The sequence below is a fragment of the Agelaius phoeniceus genome, chromosome 17 (genome assembly GCF_051311805.1).
Source record: "Agelaius phoeniceus isolate bAgePho1 chromosome 17, bAgePho1.hap1, whole genome shotgun sequence".
In the NCBI taxonomy this organism is placed as follows: Eukaryota; Metazoa; Chordata; class Aves; order Passeriformes; family Icteridae; genus Agelaius; species Agelaius phoeniceus.
This window is the reverse complement of record NC_135281.1, coordinates 11,955,936-11,979,476: the sequence shown is the minus strand read 5'-3', so window position 1 is coordinate 11,979,476 and position 23,541 is coordinate 11,955,936. Positions and strand designations below refer to the sequence as shown.

Genomic DNA, 23,541 nt, shown 5'->3' with positions numbered 1-23,541 from the left:
TGTTAGTGTGGTGAAAGGGATATTTCCCATTATTAACTGCATTTGTATGACATGAAATGTCTGCAGCTAAAAGCAATTTATATGTAACTTAAGGAATAATCGATATTGATTTGGAATGAAGAATGTTATGATCTTGTTTCTGAAAGATTCATGCAACTTGCAATTTTATGAAAACTTGATTCCATTACACCTTCCCTGCAGCAACAGACCATAAAGATTGATTATACATTAAAAGCAATATTTGGGTGAAGAAATATGCTAGACAGGTTTTCAACTATCTTTTCTCTAGCTGCCTTTGCCTTCCCCTCTCAGATGTACAAAAATGAAGTGTTTCCAAGAGGGGCCACAAGCTTAGACACTGGTAGTATAATAATATCTAACACTTAGCATTTTACACCTTTGTAGCACTACACAAAAGAATGAATTCATTCTCAAAACACCTCTGAAAGAAGAACTCCTTGAATATTGCATGTGGCATTAATGAACAATCATATTTGTAACTTATTTTCATTTTCCAGGAATAGTTGTTCAAACAAGTTCTTGCTTACAAGGTGGCTCATGAATAAGAAAAACATTTGTAAATACTCAAGCAAAATACTCTATATGCTCAAGAGTCTGCATCAGTAGAATTTGATTGCTTTGAAATCTCTTTTGGTGATTAGGGAACAAAAGCAAATCCTGTTGTAAAAGGTTACTAGCACACAGCTCAAGGTGTAAATGATAGATGCTCCAAGTAGTAATTGTGGCAAGTAGCATGTCATGGGACCTTTGGCTGGTATATGGTAGTGCATAGACCCAGACTTTTTTCTGGTTGCTGTAACTTGTGCTTTAGAACCTACATTTTTATGAACTGCACTAAAAACCTTCCCCTGACACACAAATAATGATGTGCTTTGGCTTGAAAAACTCACCTTCAGAGTGGGAAAGAGAAATGTGTAGCAATTCATCCTTCATTTCTGCAGCCAGCTGGAGGTGCAAGTTCTGGGAAGGGGAAACTTTGTGTCTTGCAGGTTTGGGGGTTTTTGTTCAGGATGAGCTGAACCATCAGTGCTGCTTGGGTTGAGTGTCAGTGCAGGGTAACCACAGCAGGGAGAGGCAGCACAGGGATTTGGAACTGCAGAATTTGGAACTTTGCTCCACCCAGTCTGTAGTTAGTGGTGCTGGTACTTTGGGGCTTCTCCCACAAAACAAAGTTGCTGCTCTGGACCATCTGAGGAAGCAAAGAGAAATAATTCCTTTAATGTCCCGGTGACTCTGAGCAAGCAGCTCAGCCCCGCTTCAATTAGCACACAGCAACAGGGCTTTCATTTCTCACCCTTTGAGTGCACACACCTCCTTTTAGTGCCTGTGTGTTTGTCCAAGAAGGTTTTTGATGTCTCCTTTTTTTTCCTTCTTGATCAGTTTCAAATTTTCCATGTCTGGCACTTGAACCAAGTGCCTGTGCAGTAGCAGTGAGCAGACCTCCCATCCAAAATCCATCCAGCCTTCTCCAGTCAGTTTATTACAGGAAAACTCTTCCTTGGGAGCTTGTGTGTCAAACAATTCATTTGAACGTGCATAGTAGGGCTGTTGTTTCCTCTGAGGTGCTTCTGTACATGCTTATTTTGGGGCAAACCTGCACAGAAATATGACAGCAATCACCTGGCTGGAGCTGGGCTTTGGGTTATTTGTTGTTGCTGCTGAAGTAGTGCAAGTTTCTGGGTAATTATTGGGACAAAACATGACATTAGCTATTGCCACATAGTGTGACAGCTGGTCTGGGTCACCTGCACCAGCAGTGAGTGGGTGGAACAGAAGTGGTGTGCAGGAGGCATTGCCCATGTGGTGAGGAGGATGAGGGTTATTCACAAACTGACGCAGGGAGAAGTGAGAGCCTCGAGTGGATGTGGAAGGTTTCCAGTATCGCCAGGATTCCAGGGAGCAAGACATTTGTACAAAGCCTAAATTGAGAATGTTCTTGGGAATTGAGCTTGTTCTCAAGTCGTCAGACCACATGTGTGCTGCTCCTGCTAGTGCAGCCTGTTGTCTAATAAAGTTCATTGGTATTTTTCCAAAGAAATCCTGCTGACCACTTGCTGTAGATTGTGCTGTGCAATTGCTTGAAACCACACTGTTCAATACTTGAAAACATTTGAAGTCCTAAATGCAGTTAGAGGTGTTTGTTTGCAGTGGACAAGGATTTTGCAGCAAACATCGGGGAAGGTTTTTATCAGGAGATGCTGTTTGGCTGGTTCAGGACTTGGAGGCAGAAAGTGTTATCATGGGCTCAGAATTCAAACCAGCCACTGCTGTGGTAATAGATTATAATATTAAAATGCAGATTCTCTATCATATATAGCATCCTTTTTTCCCCTGGTTTTGGGAACATACCTGAATATTTTTACCTAATAGAGATGCTGAAGGGTATCCATGCTTAGGTGATAAGAGGATGGGGTTCAGAACCCAAACCTCAGAGATCTGTTATCCACACAGAAACTGCACTGCAGACACAGGAGCTATGTTGCCATCATGGCAATTCCAAACAGATTTCCAGCTGTGACCATAAAAAAGATCTCAAGGCAGGTTAGATATAAATTCTGTTATTTTTTTTGGTTTTTAATGTGCTTCTCTGATATAACTTCCCAATTCTCCTCTTTTAGAAGTCCATTGCAATAAATTCCTGAAGAATCTTATCTTTTACATTCAAATGATGTATTGGCTTGGAAGTAAATGCATGAATGTCAAAACAAATCAATGAAATAAAAGAATAATAAGAATGAATCAGGCACAAACATCACTATAAATGGGAAACAATGAAACCATGGTCATTCCAATTCGACATCCATAAATTCATAGTGAGGCTCTGTGTGTGTAAGTTAACCATGCATGTAAGTGTTCTTAGGGTTGAGATCTGACTTAATTCTGTCACTGAAGTGCATAATTAAGTGCATATAAAAATAAAAGCACGTGTGAGAAAATAGATTAAAGTGGAATCAAGTAAGCAAGACTTAAGTGTCCCCAAACTAATATTGTTGTGTAATTTGAGAACAGTTAGGAACCTATTTTTGCATGTGTAGTACTGTATCTAAGCAACATTCTTTTAGGATGCTGTAATCGGGGAAAATAAGATTGTTTTCTTCTGAAGTGTAAGATGGTTGGTATATTTTCCTTTATTTTTCAATTCCCTGAAACAAGGTGACTGCTGACAGTCACTTGCTGTTATGGTGCAGATGGTTTTGAAGACACTAAAACAGGGGTCAGGAGACTGTGGTTCTCACTCTGTTAGTGACTTTCCAGGTTACCTTCAGTGACTTACTTCCATCTATTTTTTTTTTCCCCTCTCTTCTCCTTTCTTCTGTATAGACACAGGTTTGGAGGGCATGGCTCCCTGTGGTTGGTTTGTATGGTATGTACTCTATGCTTGGCTCTTGTCCTTAGAATAGCTCCTGCTGTACTGCAGTAGTGTCAGAAATAGTGTTTAAAATTCCTCTAGTACCAGAGCAAAGCTCAGCTTTGTTTCTTCGTCACTTTTCCCAGGGAAAAGTGATTTTTCCCTAGGATCTTACGGCATAACATTATCCTTGTCTTCCTCCTGTGGCAGCAAAACCCTACTGAAATTGGGAAAACACCAGGTCAAAAACAATTGGTCAAAAAACAACTGATCAAAAACTATACAGACACAGTGCTTGGAAAGAATTGGTCCTTATGTTTTAGTAAAAATAAGCACCGTTTAGGGAGTCCACAGCTGTAAAGCTGGGGCTCCTTTCTGGTTTAAATGTGTCTGAATTCCATGCTAATCAAGTCAATGCCAAAACTTACCTTTGAACCTCATCAGGAGGAAGAAAATAGATGCTATGCATAGCAGTAGTCCCAGAAGCCTGGCCCTGAAATCCCAGCCTGTGTTCTACAACCCCATCAGCTTTTGGATGTTTTTAATCTTTCCACTCTCTTTTATTTTCCCTTTTTTTTGGGGAGGGGGGAGTAAAAATAAACCTTGAAAAGAGATGGCTGTTGTCATGCTGGTCTAAGGTTTGAAAAATGTGAGTTGCTGGTGATTGGGCAGAGGCAGGATGGTGTGGGCTTTAATCATTCTCTCCCACCACCTCTGTGTGCCCTCCATTTCCTGCAGAAGTCTATACCCAGTGACCCCAAGGCAGAAGTGATATTGTAACACAGGCAGTGAAGTCTCAGGGATATAAATTATATATCAGCTGAGCCCTGGCTGTACTGCAGGGAGACCTGGACACATCCAGGAGCATTGCTGAGCGTGTCACCCTCTGGAGTGGTCAGCAAACTGCTGTCCCCAGGGTGGCTGCAGTGGGCAGCCCCCAGATGAGGGTTTTGGCAGCCCACTGACCCCCAGCTCCAGCACTAATCTCTGATCAGGAGCCATCTGCTCAGTGCAGCCCAAGCGAGTAAGCACTTTTCTAACTGTTAGGGATGACCTGGAGAAACTCATGGGGGAAATAAAGCATCAGCCACTGATTGGAATACTGATAGCCACCATTTGGAGTGGTGCTGCAGGAAACCAAATTATGCCTGTGCTCCCTGCCTCGCTGCTCAGCAATATTGTCAATTTGAAGTTAAATCTTCTTGATCAATCCAGGCTCAATTTTGCCACCTTTTGTTGTATTGAATTATGTTTCCTAATGGGAACAGTCTCCTGTAATCCAGTGGCATGCATCACTCGGTAAGAAAGTGCAGTTACAGGACGTGGGGGTTTAAAAACAGTTTGTGTTTTCTTGCCTGACTAGGAGACAGCTCTGATCTGAGTTATTCTGCACGTCTGGAGTTATTCTTTACACTGCAAGGAGTGGTGGTAGTCACACCTGTGTAGCACAGGGAGAGGAAGCTGAGTCACTTCCATTGTACATGCAGGAGATGTTTAGATTTTACTTTAATTTGCCATGGATGCAAAGCACAGGGGCTTCTGTAGTTGCTCTTCTTGGAGCAGGGAACAGACTTTTTGGCAGTCATGTGTAAACCCATGGAAGCCAAACACCTGAAACAGGGATCCTTTGTCAGTCAGCATCTGCCAGTGTACACAATTTCCTAAACATCTGTTCAGTCATTACCATATTAAATCTGCAGTACCACAAGTGTCTGCATGTTAAATCACAGATCTGTATTTGAGATGCCTTAATTGAGTTGTAAATGTTATTTTATTACCTAGGTCACAGGACACAGGGAGAAATAAAGTTGTTTGTGAAAATTCAGAGCCAAATACTACAATCCTCTCTTGGTGTTTGCTCTGGCTGGCTCCTGCTGGGGTTCAGAGTCAGCAACAGAATGTTTGATCTCATGTGGCAAGGGTTGGTGACAGTCTATTGACACCCCTAATGCACTGTCACAGTGGTACCAGCCAACACAGACACAATTCTTGCTATCTATGGGACTGATTTCCCTCACCTTCCCTCTGCCATCCCAGGAAAGAAAGTTTAAGAAGAAATTCCTTTATGTATGTAAAATTTACTTTTCTGTCATCTAATTCAAGGCATGGATCTTGGCAATTAAGTTGCTCTGTGGATTTATAGGGTTGACTTATAACCATATCATTTTACTGTGTCCTGTTGATGCATTGATGACTGATTGCAGGTGAAATACTTTCTCTTTCCTGTTAAAAGTCTCCTTCCAACTTGTGCAATCACTTGTACCTTGACGTTTATTCCAAGATGTACTTAATACCTATTTATATATATATATATATATATATGGATCCTCTTATCCTGAATAGTCCTGTAAATGCTGAAAAAGGCATGAAAACCTCATTGAAATGGGAGAAGAGCTGATGGATGGGCCATGTTTTGATGGTCAGTGAGGGAGTGCATGGAGAAGGGAGGAGCATCTGGCAGAACAGAATGATCAGGAGAGATGCAGTGAGCTGAGCTGGGGAGGTGTCTGAGGGGACTCAGCTCAAGATGAAAGGGGGTATGTGATGAGATAAGTAAGAACTGAATTGGAGCTGGAAAGGGTTTTCCTGCAGGACCCCTCTGTTTGCCAGTGCTGGTGCTGTCTGGTGGCCCTGGTCCATGATTCAGCTTCTGGGTGGGACTGACCCTACCTGGGCTGAGCCTGTGCTCAGTCCTGCCTGGGCTGTGCTCTCATCCTGCCTGGGCTGAGCCTGTGCTCAGTCCTACCTGGGCTGTGCTCAGTCCTGCCTGGGCTGAGCCTGTGCTCAGTCCTGCCTGGGCTGTGCTCAGTCCTGCCTGGGCTGTGCTCAGTCCTGCCTGGGCTGTGCCTGTGCTCAGTCCTGCCTGGGCTGTGCTCAGTCCTGCCTGGGCTGTGCTCAGTCCTGCCTGGGCTGTGCCTGTGCTCAGTCCTGCCTGGGCTGTGCTCTCATCCTGCCTGGGCTGTGCTCAGTCCTGCCTGGGCTGTGCTCTCATCCTGCCTGGGCTGTGCTCAGTCCTGCCTGGGCTGTGCTCTCATCCTGCCTGGGTTGTGCTCAGTCCTGCCTGGGCTGTGCTCAGGGGCACTGGGATGCCGGTCAGGAGCGTTTCCTCAGGGCAGATGGAGCACAGCTCCTGTGCCTCTGTGTTTCCATCGGTCAGGGCCCGTGTACCTGGCTCCAGCTCCCTTGTGGGGAGGTGCAGTCCACTCATCTCTCCCTGGGCTCTGTCTGGAGGCACAGCCTGGCTCTGTTCCACCTCCAGCAGGCTGGGAGTGACGGGATTTCTCTGGTGTGCCTCAGCCAAGGGCCAGGAGGAGGCTGCTGCCAAGTCAGCAGGCTGGCAGCTGCAGTTGGAAGATGCTGACCCATATATTGTGCTGTGGCAGCTCCTTCCTTCCCTGCCCCGCTCTGAGGACACTGAGCCTGGCTCGTGTGCCGCAGTGCCAGGACCTGACACTGGGCAGAGAGTTGCAGCCACAAACCGAGCAGCTGGAATTTAATCACTCCAGCTACCCTTGATTAAGCCCCTGAATGCCCCTATCCACTGGCCAAGTCAGTGTTAGCCCAGTCCTGCAGATGGTGAAAGTGAGACACAAGGAGGTTAAGCAACTTGCCCAGGGCTGTGCAGTGAGTGGTGACAGATCTCGGATTAGAGCTGTGAGTTCTTGGCTGGCAGAGGCTCCCACAGGCTGGACAGAGCTGCCCAGCACAGTGCCCAGGCCTGCTGCTCACAGCAGAGCTCTCCCAGCCAGAAAATCTTGTCTCCCATCTCCAGGGGAAAAGCTCTTGTCCTCTCAGCACAACCAAATCATGAAATGTTTTAGGGTTTTTTTTCATTTATGTGTTAAGTTTTAACTGTTACTTCAGCTTCCCCGCCCGGTTCCCTCAATCCTCCCAGGATCACTAGCTGATCATAAAGGATATTTTATTATTTATGCACTACCAGGAAAGTCCATAGGTGTGGAATAGCGCTCCTTGTTCCCATCTGGCCTTGCTCAAGAAGCTGTTACTTTTCAGAGATAATTTGTGCTGCAGAGGCCACCTCCTCCTGTTACAGGCAGTTTCATTCTCCCCAGTTCAATCCCCAGCCCACTCCAGAGCTGTGCTCCTGCTCTGCTGTTGAGGGCAGGCTCCATCCCTGCTGTGGGATGCTTTCCCAGCCCATCACAGCTCCCCAGAGTGCAGCAGAGCCTCTCCATCCTCAGCTTTCTGTGGGGGTCCTGGTGGCTCCCCACAGGCAGCCCCTGTTGGTGTGGATGCCCAGGGGCCAGGGCTCCTGTGCCAGCCCCAGAGGAGAGGCAAGGTGCTCCTTGTGAGGCTGCTCCAGGTACCACAGCTCAGCTGGACCAGCTCTGCCCCACACCCTTGTGTTGGATGCCTCAAGCAGAGTTGTTTGAGCACCGTGGGATGGGCACCCCTCAGATGCTGGAGAGAGGCTCCATTTGGCCCTCAGACTTCCCACTGCAAAACAGCTTGTTCATGTGATAATCTCCTCAGGGTTAAAAGCACTAAAAAAAAAAAAATTCGCTTAAGTGATTTTAACACCATGGGAGGATGACAAAGAGCAGAATGCAGCTCCTGGCCACCAGGCTTTCCCTGCAAACTCTGCTTCAAGTGCTTTAAATGCTTTCCTCTTCCATCCTGCATGTTGTGCATCTCCACACTTGCAGCCTCCTGCCACTGTGCCAATAGGAGGTGTCAGCAGAGAGGATTATTGCTGCTCTAGCTGCAGCCCCAGTGAGCAGGCAGTGCCAGCAGCCCAGGCAGATCCTGTGCTCAGCAGAGTGCCAGCTCCGCTTTGCTGGCCCAAAAGGTTCAGGTAGGTTGAGTAAGCCTTGGATGAGAACCCACCCGAGCTGCTGGGTGCTCGTCTGGACCGACAGCCAGACTGTCTGAGGCCTGCCTGGTGCTTCTTGAGACCAGATGTAAACCCATATTGTGCTTGCAGGGCTGCAGGGAGAGCTGGCCCAGCTTGTTCTTGCAGACTCAACATCCACGAGGATATTCATTCCCATTATTTAGCAACATTTTACTGTTAGATCACAGCTTTAAAAGAAGCATCTCTGATTGCTTGTTTTCATCTGCTTTATTCTCTATTCACTTCCTCGGGGCTGAGTAAATAATTCAAATATTTTTTTCTTTGAGGAATTCTTTATTGAAGATTTGACCACAAAATCCTTAGAGTGGTTCCATATTTGAAATTATTTGTAAAAGTCTTTGATGCATCTTTCTGGGGTTTGTTTTCTTTCTGCATCACAATTACTGCTGAATTTTGTAGTACTGAGTTTTTGTATTATCCCATGTTTAAGTTTCCTTTTCTGTATTTGACTCTTACACAATAACCCAGCACAGTATAAACTGAAATTTAGAATTGAATACACAGTTGGAAGTTATTTACAAGCTCAAAATCTGTTTCTGTGTTCCTCGACGTTAGCTGCAAACCCTGAATGTTTGCCTGTTTGTAGAAAGTGGGAACAAAAGCTTTTTAAATACTGTTGAGCTGAAGCTGAATCTCAGCATTCAGATTCAAAAAACCTTTTTCCCCCTCATTCTCTCTCACTCTAATTTCTATTGTAGTCCAGATTTATAGAGGCCTCGAGTTTATCTGTAAATCTGATTGCATTTACCCTGCTGTAGTTTTCTGTGTTCACAATCCATAAATATATTATTATGCCAGCAATATACAGATACCCATCACTTTGCTGCTGGGGAGCAGAGAGCACAGAGGGGGAAGGACAAGGCAAGAGAGAGATGATTCTGTCCCTCAGCAGGAAAAAATGCAGCTTTTCCCCCCACTTTTTATCCACAGCAGCTTCTTCCCCACGTTATCTCAGTGTGCAATGACACAGCCGTGTCAAGGGAACCAATAATACTTGCTGTCCCCAAAATAAATACATAAACAAATAAAAATCCCTATCTAAGAGCTTGAGATGGAAAGAAGTACAATATGAAAGAGAATTAAATTCCAAGCCCAGGTATGCTTCAGGCATTCCAGGGCAAAGAATTGCTTTGTTCTGGATGGGGCTTGAGGGAAGCAGGGGCCACCATTTGTCATCGTCAACACTTGGGCTGAAGTTTGGAGAGTGAAAATGTTTTCAGAAGGGAAGTGATACCATTGCTGGTCTGGCAATAAAAGCAATAAAAGGAATGCTCAAATGTACCAATTAAAAGGTGTGAATGGCATTTTTATGGCCTTGTTCTGGTGCACTCTCAGCACTGGATGCAGCCTGTATGGTAAGCCTGCTCCGGTCGGACATTATTCACTCTGATTTATAGTCTTTAATTAAAGGCTTTTAACATTTAATTATATTGGGAAAGTAGCATTGGTGCTTAGGTCAGTTTACGGCACAGGAAATAATCTTATTTTTTATTTTCTAAGCTGTGATTGCAAAGCAGAACTTCAGAATCTCCCCAAGTGGGCAAACCTCCCAAAACATTAGGTGTGCAGAATTGTGCATGCACTTGCACAGCTTGCACAGCAACTCAATTATTGCACTTACCTGCTTTGAATGCATAATCACATTAATTACTTGGGCAAGCTAGCTATGCATTATGCATATTTTTACAATCAGTGGTTGAACTGTATGCTTGTAAATATAACTGAGCTTTTCCTAACTGTAGTATATAATGTAATGAGAAAATTATCTGTGGAGTGGTAAAGTGGTAGCTTCTATATTGCCAGGAAGGATTTCCAGCATGCAGCAATTCTAGCTGTGAACATATCTGATTAAATTACATGAGTCTAGAATGAAAGTTGAATCAGTAAAAAGTGTTTTCATCTTCTTACTGAAGGCCAGAGTTTTCAAGCTGGGTGTTCAGGATTCTGTACCAATTTTTCTCTTCATCATAATCCCCCCAAATAATATAAATAAAAGATCATGTAGAATTGATACATATTTAACAATTAAGAAGAATAACCCAACTGATGACCCTCCAATTGTACAATGCATGTTTAGCTTCCAGGAGGTGGATGTATTCTGCAAGTCTGCTTAGCATTTTATCTTAAATTCTTGGATACCAGCCTACCCTTCCAAAACTCTCAACGCAGAACCATCTCACAGGTTGTCCCTGTCCAAGTGCCAAAAGCTGTTGAAGCAGAAAGGGGGGAAGATGAGGGCTGCAAAGTATCCACACTGGGACCAGGGGGATTATCCTTTTTGTTCCTGCCACTGTCATATTTCCTACCTTTGGTACCATTCCTCCTTGCTCATCTCCATTTTTTTCACTTGATTAAGTATCTAATTAAAATATTAGGGCAAGACTTTTTCATTCATGAGATGATGTCACGATTTCCAGGCACTGCATATGCTGCATTGCTAGGTAGCACTTAGCAATGTTTGGATCCCCATCTGTTACCTCAGTTTGGCACATTGTGCCTGCTCTTTAAGCTCCAAAATGTTGTGACACTGCTTCCTACGTTCCTGGGTGCCAGGTGGATTGGAGCCATTCCTCGAAGGATGTGCATGTGCAGTGTAAAGGAGTAAATAACTTGGAATGGGCATTTGTCCTTGCTGTGAGGGTGTCATTGTTCAGTGCCCAGCACAGCCTGAGCCAGCCACTTCCCAGAGCAATACCCCAGCTTCCTGCTAGTTATTTGCTGAAAAGATGACAGCTCCTTGGACATTGACTGTGTTGTGGGTATTTCAGTAAACTGCTCACGTCTCTTGCAGCAGAGTTCTTCCCTACTCCTGCACCTTAGCACGTGGCAGAAGTACCTGGTTATATTAACAGTGTAAGGTTACCAGCACGGATTTGCTGGTTTGGTAATCCCCCACAGCCACTGTGCTGTTATTTCTGTGTTTTCCGTGGTAGAGTTGGTGAGAGCTACATCCCTCCTTGTCTTCATGTCCTTTCTGCCCACTGATAAGTGACCCGGTAAAGCTTTGGGACAGTTCTCCTCTCTGCCTCCCAAGGCATCTCTGCCATTTCACCTTCCCTCTATGCCTTCTCAGTTTGTTAAAACCATCTTTCTCCTTTATTTTTTCTCCCCTTTTTTCCATGATTTGAGTGGAGGGTTGGGTCAGATGGTCCCTTCCAACATCAAGGCCATTCCTCAGTGCTCTTCCTCTCATGCTCTTCTTGCCTCTCCTCTCACTGCAAGGAGCACCTTGTGGGCACCTTGTCAGCATTAGGGAGCTGTCAGCACGGGAGGGGGGAAGTCAGAAAAAAGCATTTTCATTATTTTACACAAAAATGATGAAATCCCCTCAAAATAACTTCACTAACAGTGACCTAAATACTCAGTTCTGTCTGTATTTCTCTTAAAATTCATCAGAATTTAACTCCCTGTCGTGTTGGTATACTTGAGAATTGGGTTAGAAGAGCTTGAAACTGGAGGAGATAATAGACCAGTTTGTAGACAGTGCAAATATTTCAGTACTGACCCATTTCCAGCACATTATTTTTAGTGTATGACATTTCGTATCACTTTGCATTGAGATTTGATGTGACAGTATTAATAAACTTTAAACAAGGAGAAGAAGAGGAGGAAGAAAAATGATTTTCTTTTTCTGGGCAAGTACTGATGGACTGAAGGAGCCAAAGATAGAGAGCAGGAGAGCAGCACCCTCAGGGTTGGAATTTCCCTTATACCTATAAAAATCTGTGGTGTAACACGATGGCACATCTAACCAAAGCTCTCAAAACCACTTCATAATTTAGCAGTCAGTGCCTGGGGAGCCCAAGGGATTTAAGCACAAAGAACAGTGGAATAAGCAGAATCCCATTAATGGAGGGATTAACAGGGCTGGAAGAAAGGAGTGTTTTCCATAAGCTGTTTGGGGTGCTCTGTGTCACCTGCTTCTCCTGACAGCAGGGGGGTGACTTTGTGCTGGAGGGATGGGCAGTGGTAAAGCCAGAGCTGGCTGCACCAAGCAGGGAGATAAGCAGAAGATAAGGAGGAGATATCTGCTCTTGGGAAGAAGGTGGAATAGTGCCTGTGCTGCCACTGCAGTGCCAGGTCCTGGTAAAAGGCAGGAGGCTGATTCCTCAGGAATTCAGCTCTCACATTTTCACCACTGCTGTGATGGAATCCTCTAAAACACAGGTCCTGAGGAGGACTTTTTTTCCTCATACTTTTTTCTGATTTTTTTTTTTTTTTAATGGGCTGCTGAGCAGAGCTTAATGGTGGTGACAATAAATTTGAGAGTTTGTGGGTGAGAATCAGAGAAGGCCAACAAGGCAGATATCCTTGTGGGAGCCTGCTATAGATCTCCCAACCAGGATGAAGAGCTGGATGAAATATTCTATCCAGAGCTGGGAGGACTCTCACAACCCCTACCCCTTTTTCTCTTGGGGGACTTCAACTTCCCAGATTTCTGCTAAAGAAACATAGCAAAGAAACAGCAGGGTTGGTCTCCTCCCGAGTGACATATATGTGCTCTCCCTTTTCTTCCAAAGGAATTAGAGTCCAAATGATGTTTATTCCCTGCAGTCCAGGTCATGATTGAAATACAGTTTTGAAAAATTGAAGTGATTTGTCTTTTTCAGTGTTTGGTCCTTTGGATTTTTTTCCAGTGTTTGCACTGTGTAGATGGTCACTCTGCAGAGGAAATAACAGAGCCAAGAAACTTGACTCTAAAAGAATTTCCTTTATAATAAGTGTTTGGTTTGGAGTTGTTGCCTGATTAACCTTGGGCTTCCTGCCCAACTGCAGCTGTCACCAAAACCAGAGAATGAATGCTTGATTGAATTGAAAATCTTATGATTTGGGCAACAATTGAATTGCTGTCATCCTGTCCTGTTGTATCTAAATGATAATTACATTCTTCCTGTGAGTTTATGATTGCAAATGCTCTGTGTTTCTTAAGTGGAGCTAAAAAGTGGACATACACCTGATGCTAGAAAAACCTGGGACATTTTACAGGAAACCATTTTTTCCTAGGCAATTACAAAGCAGAAGGGATTTCAGCTCTGAGAGAACACATGTTATTGGCTGAACAAATGCAGATGATTTGCTAGAGAAACAGGCCAGTGTAACGAGCTCTTCAGCATCTTTTTACTTTGACTGTGAAATACCAATTTCTGTTTTCCTAAATACTAACATTGTCTGTGAGCAGTATTTAAGTCAAAGAAATCTGTTATGGATACTCATCCAAAGCAAATTCCTGCTGCTCCGGAGAGGAACTTTTCCATGTACTTGACTGCTCAGTTTTGCTCTACCCTGACCAGCTGTGTGTTTCTTGCTGTATGGGGGGAAGAGGGTTCAGGCAGGAATGTACAAAGAGATCTGAAGTTGACCAAAAATGTGAGCAGCTTGAAATATGACTTGCCTTGCCCTTAACTCATTCTTTTTGAGAAAAGAAGAGCTACTTTCTGAATGATAAAAACTGCACAGCCTGAAAAATACATTAGAGGAGATTTTTGGGGGTACCTGGCTGACTTTATAGTAGGAAAAGTTTTGAAATTCAGCTTCCATTGAAAATAATTCATTGTTTTTATTTTTTGAACGAATCCTCTGAAAATATATAACTAGTAAATAAAAGCCATTACGAGATGTTTTTATTTGTTGATTGTGGAGATTTGGTGTAACTGTTGTTGACTTCCCTGTGACCTGCTGTTCTCAGTGCAGCTTTTCTCTAAAGGCAGGGATGGTGCTACACTGGTGCAGTTTCTGTCTCGTGTGTGTACTGTACATTTAGAAACCACTGAGCCAGTTTTAATCCAGGTTCACAATCCGAGTGTCTGCATTGCCAGGGATGTGCTCAGCCTGCCTCTGAATGTATTGCAACTCGTGGCTTATTCCAAGAGGGTTTTTTTCTGGCAGATTGCTTTTCTGTAGCACATAGGCAAATAAATTGTCAAATGCCCAGAAAAGTGCTGTGAGCACAAGCACATAATTAGTTTTAGGTAGAGCATTCATTAAGGTGACTGGTGAGTTCCTTAAGAGCTGTGTAACTGATCCCCAGGATCCTGGGCTGCTGTGGCATCCTGATGTATCCACCAGGAACCAGCTGCACAAATGGTGTGTGAGCTCTCCCAAAGGCTGTGGGCAATGAAAAGCTCTGCTGAAAAAGGAGAAGGGTTGTCTGAAGTGATAGAACATCTCAGGGACTGCAAGTGGTTTCAAGCACTCTCCCTTACTTAGATCAGGTTAAATTCACTTTCTACCTTTCAGTAAGTAGGAGCTGAGTTTTAATTGTGGCTGCCTACGGGTCAGCTGCAGCTTGGGCTTGTGATTGATTGGGTCCTCCAGAGCAAGCCCAGATGAACACAGGACAGTCAGCAGGAACAAGCTCAGGCCAATTAGCTCCCAGTGCTATGGGCAATGCTATGGGAAATCCATTTTTTTATCAGTGAGACTGCAGCTTGTATCAGCAGTCTCCATTCCTCATAAGCAGATCATTGACTTATAAATTCCTCTGGTATCTTTGGGATGTTTTTATCCTCCTGCCTATTGCATGTACTAAATTTGAGGGGACGTACCAGTAGCTGTAGCAATGGCAAAGCTAATATTTTCTTTCAAAGTACTGTGTTATATGTCAGCTGAAACACCAAATGCATTTTTGCAGTGTGTCTTGCTGTCAGAGAATTGCATACAAGAATCAGCACACGCTCCCACTAGCAGCCTGTGTTCCTCCTTCTGATTTAATGGGGTAAATGATCATGGTTCCTAAAACCAGGCTGAAAACCCTGTTATGTATTGCTGCTCATTTAGAAAGCAGTAAAGCTTAGTAAGTCAAGGCAATTGATTAAGCATCTCTCCTAAATTATACCAGAGCAGATCTCCATGCTGTGTCACTGGTAACATGTTTATGGCGTCGAGTATTCATTGCTGCATCCTTCAGCTGAAATACATCTGGCTGCCTGAGGAGTGGCTGTGGGACTTGGTGCTGGAAATCCCCCTACTGAGCATGGGGCTGGAATTGGTGTGGGCCAGGACTGTTGAACTTCTGGCACACCATCCCATGCAATTAACTCTATGCCTAATGCCCTGTCTCTGCTGGGAATTTGGCCTCATTCTGCAGCTCCTTTTCCAGCAATCAGTCATGCCAGCAATAAGAGATAACCCATCACCACTCCCCTTCTCACAGCTGAAGGACATGGCTCCTGCAAAAGTTTCACTGTCCTGAGTAACCCTTCTGTTCTTTGCTTGAAAGGTTTTTGTTTATTTGATACTTTAAATATCCTTAATCTCTTTAAAAAGCTTGTTTACGTTGTCTTTCTGAAAATTTTGCTAAAAAAGAAGGCAAGCTAGGAAAGAGAGCAAGGAAATGCAAATTGATTCTTAAGTTTGTAAAGTATGGAATGGAACAGGAAAATTAGAAGCTCCTTGGTCTAGAGAAGTTTTAGAGCAGAGCTAATAATATTGTGGAAAGCATTTCAGCACATCACCACATCTAATAAATGCCCTGGGGCCGTGGGTATCACATGTACACCACTACACACCAACATTTCTGTGCCAATGTGCTGAGTTACTCCTGGATAAATGATTAATAGGTAAATTAACGAGTGTATTTAATGTGTGGTCATAGAAGGTGCTTGGTGAATGTGCATTTGATGTGTTTTCCAAGAAAGTTGAGACTTACAGGCCAGCACACTGATGTGACTTTGGACAGGCATCTTGTAAAAACAAGTCAAATGATAGGAGAAAATCATTTCTCATCTGCATTTTCAAGTGCATAGGTTGTTATTTTTCTGACAGGCCCATCATTTATTATCTGTGCCATATTTTTTGCCTGTAAAATAGTGCTATTTCCCCATGATCAGCCAATTGTTCTGTAAGGGCTGTCTTTCATCAAATCTGTGCACACTGTCAGACACGGGAGGCCTGATCCTGGTTGGGAGCCAATCATGTTGCTGCTGGCAATAAGATACACAATAAGATTTATTCTTCTAATGAGAAGAAATGAATCCATCAACACTATAAGAGAAACAAATGCACCTTCCTGCATCATCAAGGGACATTCATATTTTCAATAGTGATAGATGGGCATTTGAAGTACAAAGGTATTTTATCCTTTTTATCGGTCCCTGTCAGTTGGGGCTAAATGTCATTTCCTGTGAGTTGGATTAAAGCAAGGACAAGCAGAAAGAGATTGAGATTTTCAGTAGATTAGACATGTTTGCACTCACAGATCCTTTTAAACAAAGTGTTTATTGTTTGAACATTTCCAAGATGTTCTGCAGAGTCATGATTTGCCTCAGGTTACTCAAATTGCATTTTAATACAAGAAGTGATGGAAGCAAGCACTGGTTATCCAATATCCCTGGTGTGGGGTTCACAGCCACAGAATACACATCCTGATTGTTGCTGGGGTGTTGGCTGTTGGGTGAATACAACTGGGGAGAGTCAGCCCTTCCCTGGTGCTTCCTATCCCATCATGATGAATGTAAGACTGCAGATTATCCACACAGACCCTGGGAGTTAAAAGGACTGTATGTATTAAGTATGCAGCTGTTCTATGACTAATTTATGCCTTAATACTTTGCTTTTATCACGAGTGGTGGCATGAAAACAGTGAGTAAGATGTTAACAAGAGGCTCTGTCTTGTTTTCGAAATCTCCTGGTAATGTCTCAATTCAGGCATTTTAATTTGGGTGGTTTTCCTTCATGTTACAAAGATAAGGCAGAGGAGGAAGGGCATATTTTTGTCCTCTGGCTGTGAAAAAAGTTTTTTCTCAGAAAAGAGTTCTGTGGGAGCAGGATGCATCTTAGCTCCTGCTTAAGAACTGCTTTGGGTCAAGTAGTGAGCACGTCTGTATCAGCTCTTTAAGCACTGGCAGATATTTTATCTCAGTGCTTTTTAAAAGTGCCTGGTTGACATTTGGCTCCAGAGATGAGATATTTTCGTTTATCCAGATGTCTTGGATGTATTTGTGGCCAGGATGCCTTCCCTGGGGTGCTGGTGCTGCCGAGCAGCTACAGACACAGAACGTAATTGCTGCGTTTTCCCTGGCAAAACCCACACCTCGGGTAACCCTTGGAAAGGAGGAGTATCAAAATCCACCTTGTCAGGGAAGCAGATAAAATCAGAGGCAGAGGAGCTGCTGCAGGAAAGGGCAGGCAGGGTGTGAGGAGGAAGCCCAGGGCTTTGGGGAGGAGGTGGCTCTGTGATAACATCCCAGGTGCTGCCTCGCCGCGGGTCAGCGCTGCCGATAACCCAGGGCTGAGCACACGCTGCTTCTCCTGCCTCCTGCTTCCTCAGCCTTTTCATTAAGCTGCAGTGATGCTTAGGTGCTCCTGCTAGGCATTGTCTGTTTTTTCTTAGCTAGATTTAAACATATTTATAGCGCCTGAAATGTTCAAGTTGGTGAAGTAATCTCCGTGCAAGTGTAGCTCACCACTCTGCTTCCCCGTCCTAATGTCTCTGAAATGGAAACATAATGCTGATTTTCCATGTGCCTGTCTGCCTCCCCCATAAGGAAACCCCTTGCATTTGAGTTGTTCCAAGTCCAACAGTGCCAAAATGTATTTTTGTGAAATGAAATAGCTAATTAGATCACATAAACTTTCAGAATGTAAAAAATGAAACTGTAAAACAAGCAGCTGTGCACTTGAGGTTCATCCAACCTCTTCTGCACAAGTTGCATTTTGATCAGTCTGAAGACTGGGAGTTCATGGCATTCCCCCTTTCTATGATCCACCCTCAGTGATGTTCTTGAGGAATTGCCTTTTTTAAAAAATTGAACATTTAATTCCGTTGGGCAGCAGCGTCTTGCCATCTTGTAAACATCAATCCAAATTCACCTCTCTGTGCTATGCAGAAATGATGTCTCTCTAAAAAAATTTATAGCCACCATGTCTCTAAAGTAGCATTTTCCACAAATGAGAATTCAGAGCTTAGTCTCCTTTAATGTGGGAAGGAAGAATGCTGCCACCTTTCTTTGTGCAAGTTTCCTATCAAGAACAGATTTGCAAGAAAGGAAAAGAATGTCTTTCAGGGGGAGAAAGGTGTCAGTTCCTTACTGCTGTGTTCTGACATGCAGTAAATAACTCTTTGCCACACAGAGAGCATTTATCATTATCCCTGCATTTCTACTAATGCTGCAGAGTGCCTTGACCTCCAGAATTGCGTTCCCCAAAGATGGGAGATGTCGTTGTGCATGCTGCTGCATCCCTCACAAGGACTGGCTTCTGGTTGATGTTGTGTCTTCTGCTGGCCCAGACTGTTGAGCCAGGAGGGATTTCATAAATAGGTGTGCTGACAAGACAGCTTAGACCTCATCAGTTCCCAAATTAATCAGGCCCAGGCTTAGACACAGCAGAGCAGGTGTGTGGAGCTTGGCTGTCCTCAACTCCCAACTTCCCACCTCAAATACTCGGGGAGTTTCTCAAAATACAGAGAGGCCCCAGCATGTGCTACCCAAACCCAGATTTCTCTTTTCCAGAGGTTTATGTACTTGCTGAAAAATGATTACTGTTCTTAAGAGTTTTCATCATCAATATTTGCATTTGTTTGTAAAAGTATCTTAAAGAATTAAAAAAGGACTGTAGCACACACAAGCAGTTACTGTTCTGAGAGAGGGAAAATAACTTGCAAGATACAGTTATTAGTGTCAGGATTTGATTTCCTTTTTTTAAACAACTTAGCTTCTGAAATTATGAGGAGATGTCAGCGATAATTAGAGAATTCTTAGATTCACAGTGCAATCAACAAGTCATTTGTGTCGTTTTCCTTTCCATTCTGAACAGTTTTAGAAAGACAGAAAATCATGTGTTTATAGAGATACGTGTATAATAATATGAATCTGTGCTTAATGTCTCCTAATCTCCATACTTCATAGAAAAAAAAGAAACACAAGTTTTTCTGAACAGTTTCCTTCTTTTGAGGATTTTTGCATCTGACGTCGAACATCCCCCTGTGTTTTGCAGCTGTTATTTTTTACCATGTATTCATTTCCATTCACTGACAATGTGCTACTCTGAGACCTGTGCATGTAAACTGCTCTTGAAAACACTCAGTGCTCAGAAGTCCTATTGAAATCAATATGAGAATAGAGAACAAATACTTGCCAATTTGAGCTCTGGGTGCTTACAAATGCAGCTGTAGTGTGGTAAAGATTAGAAAAGCTCAAACATTTCTGCTATTATATTTCTATAGAAATGTGCTATAATAATGTGGAATAAATATGTGGGAAGAAAATCCATACTTCAGCTTAACTGCCTCGGGTAATTAATATTATCATCATCATTTTATGGATGGGGAAAAAAATGGCAGTAGAGGAGCTGTAGTTTCCCCAAGGCAGAAAAGTACATTTGGAGCTGATGCTGGAATGCAGGTTGGCTTGATCTCTCCTCCTCTTTGCTGAGGTCTCTGGAGCCAATGCTGAAGCAGATGCTGTACTTAATTTTCATGTTCTCTTTCACTTGAGTGAGGAGCACCGTTCTTTCTCAGCTTTCTACCTTGTTAGTGAGAAGTGAGAGATATTTCCACCGGGCAGTTCAATCCATTGAAAATTCGAGCTGTCGTTTTTCTCTCCCTTGACTTCACAAGCAACCTCTGTGTCCTTCTGCTCTTGTGGAAGTGTTTTAGCCTAAAGTGCATGGAAATTTCAGACTTGGGGGAAACAAAAAAGTGGTTTGACTTAGTATCACAGATATCTGGAGATGTGAGGTTTTCTCCAGAAATTACAATCTTTCCTGAGCCTTTCATTTCAATTAAAACAAGAGGAATGAGCTGTGCTAGTGCAGTTCTCATCGTGGCTGCCCCACTGGCACAGGATGTGTGATGTGAGCATCCCAGGGCTCTGCAGTTCCTCAGGATTGGTCTGGGAACATCTCTAGCAGTATCCCTGGGAATAGTGGCATCAGCTCCTGGCACTGCTGTTTGTTCCCAGGGTGTGTGCCCAGCCCCGTGGAGCCTGCAGAGCAGGTTCCGTGTGCTCATAGACAGAAATGAGTGCAAGGGCTGGCCTGATCACAGAAACAGCATTGCCATCCCAGCAGGGCCATGGTCCTTCCCCATTCTTTGTACCTGGAGGGATGCTGCTGCTGGAACAGCAGGTGAGAAAAACTAGAGGGAAATATCAGACTCCTGTTGGAAAAAAAAAGGGGGAAGAGACAGCAGTTGGTTTGCCATAGGTTTCACATGGAGAAGTCTCAAATAGAATGTATTTTTCAGTATGTTAGGACTTATAAGAGCATTTAGTTATTTATACAGAAGAGCCAAGAGTGGTTCTCAAAGAAGAATAAACATAAAATTACCATAATTCTTCCTTCTTTCTTTACAACAGAATGTGTAAGGGAGCTCTAAGAGCCCAGGAGAAAACACCAAGAAAAATTTTTAGCTCAAATTAGAGCAAGGGTTTTTTTTTTTCTCAAGTAAGTTTTCAAAGAAAATACTATTTAATATTTAGGCCTTGAAAAGCAAACACATTCCTTTGTCACAGTTCAGCATGCCAGTAGCAGTTAGCTTTGACTGTGAAAATGTCCACTCTGGGCTACATTAGGGTTTCTATTTTGGGATGCAGTGCTGTAGGGCCAAAGTTTAACTGGACTTTTGTATAAGGGGTGGCTCTAATGAAGGAATTTATCCTCAGCCCTAGAGCTGGTTTTATTTCACACAGTCAGTATTCCAGCGTTTCTCTCAATCTTTGTCTTCGCTTCTGTTACTGCCCCAGTGCAAGGGAGTCTGCAGGCCCTGTGCCTGTCAGTGCCATCCTCGTTCCTGTGTCCTTGCTGATCCATGGAAAGGCTTCCCTGGCTGTGAAGGGCAGCAGGCTGCTGGTGTTGGGTGCCAGAAGGGAGCAAGGGATGGAGATTGTTGGTGCAGGGTCAGAGAGTTCCCCAGTGAGGGCGTCGGTGGAAGGGAGGCTTTGAAGCCAGTCTGGAGGAGCCCAGTCCACATTAACTTGTGCACCTGGTGCTGCTCTAGAGGACACAAACAGACAGATGAGCCTGCTTTGAAAGGTAGCCAAGACCATCTCTTCCTTTTTTTTGAGTAATCCCTTGATGTGCTGGAGAAAAGGAGACAAGGAAATAGAATGTTTTAATTCAGCGAGTGTTGTGCAGGAAGAACAGACTATGACCTAATTTGATTTAAATGTGCACAAATATTCACCATATCACTGATAGGCATTAGTCCAACCATTACACAATATGTTGAGGGTGGGAGAATGTATAGTATGAATGCAGGTTAAATAAGAGCCTATTCTATCATTTTTGTTTCTACTGCTCCTAGCACAATGAGTATTGGAGTTGTTCTCATTAGTAGCATTGCAACAGGAAAAAGAAAATTAATAAAAGAATTTTAAAGTAGAAGAAATAAAGAAACAACAAACTTGCAGATTGTTAAATTACTCTTTGTTTTCATTATATTTTTAAATGCACGATAAGCTGAAGGTATTTGAGTCTTTTAATCATAAAGCATTGTCAAGACAACTGGGTCAATGTGTATCTTTGATGACTGCCTTTAATTGGGGAGGGAGGGCAAATCAAGAAACACTCTCCTTCAGGAGTACAGACAATAGTACTAGCAGAGCAGTTAAAAATATTTTAAATTGATTTTTTTCCTCTGTTAAAGAGACATTAGACAGGCTTCTTCAGCACTCTGCAGGCTTGAAGAGAATGAGAATAACAGGAACTCATTTAAATTCTGAGTGCATCCCTGTCTGTGTAACCAGCTTGTTGTTGTACTCTGCAGAATTGTTCGATGTGGATTAATATTGTTGACTAAATTTACGGAGCACAGGGAGGGGAAGATTGAACTTTGCTGGGGTCTGGATTTTCTCTTGTTTCTTGAAAGGAGGGCAATAGATGCAGATTATTTGTGCATAGCAGGAAAAATTAAAAAAAAAATAAAAACACTGACTATTTGCTAAGGGGGGAGAGAGGGCACAATTTACTTTAAGTGATATCTCCACATTTAGCTACTGGAGGAGCAAGTGCTTGGGAAAAACCACATGGTGCTCAAAGCTCTCTCCTCCTATTAAAATAAAATAAATCTGTCCACGCTCAGCAGTCAAGATGGAACATTAATTAATGCAATGCTGAAATCACTAGGAACAAAAATGAAATTAATCCCTTAAATATGCTATTTTTATTCCAAGACTTCAGCTTCCCTTCCCAACCTGGATGTATGTGTTTCTCTGCGGAAGTGGAGCAAATGTATAAACGTTGACAGCATGAAGACCTCCCCGTGATGCTCTGTCTCTGCAGGGGACAGGAGAGCACTGAGCCTCCCTTGGTGTCCAAATGAGCCTTCAGGAAGAGCTGTTTCACCCATGCTGGTGAGGGAGCACTTGCCCACGACAGCAGCTGCAGCTGGCTTTGTGGATGGGTCGGGAAACTTCTCCAAGTCAGACGTGGTGAGGCAGGGAGAGAGATGGACCCGGCTGATTCTAAAATAAATAGACTACAAAGTGTGGGTGGGACTTCAGGAACACTATCTGCTAATTATTTTAATTTCTTATTGCTCACTGGAGCCAGATCAATTAAGAGGAGAAGGTGATAGTAATTACTGTCTGCGATGTAGACTATCTTAATTCCTTCTGGGTCGCGGGGAAGGGGGGGGACAGTCAGAGAAACCCAAGGCACCCCGAAGGAAAAGCCTCTGTGCAGTGTCTAATTAGTCAGTGGAACTCGCTGGCACACAACATCATTGGGAAGGTTCCAAAACCTGTTTGGCCAGAGCAGTTGTGACAAGGAGGATCAGCAAACACAAGCAGGTGAGCTGCTGGAGCCTGATTCCCTGCTGGGCCATCCCTTGGAGCTGCCTTCTCCAGAGCCTGTGCTGTGGCAGCAGTGCTGTCCATGGCTGGGCATTCCTGGGCACTTTGTCCCAGGGGGATGGATGCCTGGGCGTTGGGCAGGAGCTCTCCTTGGTGCAGGTACTTACAGAGCAGCTTTTTCTGGAAGGTGTTGATCAAAGTTCTTGAGATCTCTGTCTCTCTGGCAAGGTCACCTGAAGGGGACTCCAAGTTTCTGGAGGGGAGTGTGTGAGGGGAGCACAGAGACACTGAGATTCTTTGATACTGGTTCTTTGAGAAATGAGGCTAAAGCACCAAATAGCCATAAATCCAGGGAAAGGCATAATCTCCTGGGCTGGTAAATCTGCAGATTTTGTTAAGTGGTCATGAGGACAGTTGTTGGATGATTCCATGACGGCCAACAACAGACTCTTCTGAACATTACTCCAAATTGGATGTTTAGAAAGAGTATCACAGACATGATAAAGAGGGAGATGACTGCAGAGCCATGCTCTTGTATGACAATTTATGTCACTCCTCATTAT

General features: G+C 43.6%; 1 protein-coding gene across 2 annotated transcripts in view; it reads left to right on the top strand.

The window, feature by feature from the left end:
• LOC129127871 (cadherin-4) overlaps window positions 1-23,541 on the top strand; it is a 421,144-nt gene that overhangs the window by 143,415 nt on the left and 254,188 nt on the right. Inside the window, exon 3 of one of the 2 annotated variants that reach the window (XM_077187244.1) lies at window positions 3,343-3,385. The exons of the other annotated variant lie outside the window; for it this stretch is intronic. Coding sequence (XP_077043359.1) covers window positions 3,343-3,385 — 43 coding nt within the window. The remainder of the gene's footprint in view (window positions 1-3,342; window positions 3,386-23,541) is intronic. 2 annotated transcript variants of the gene reach the window in all.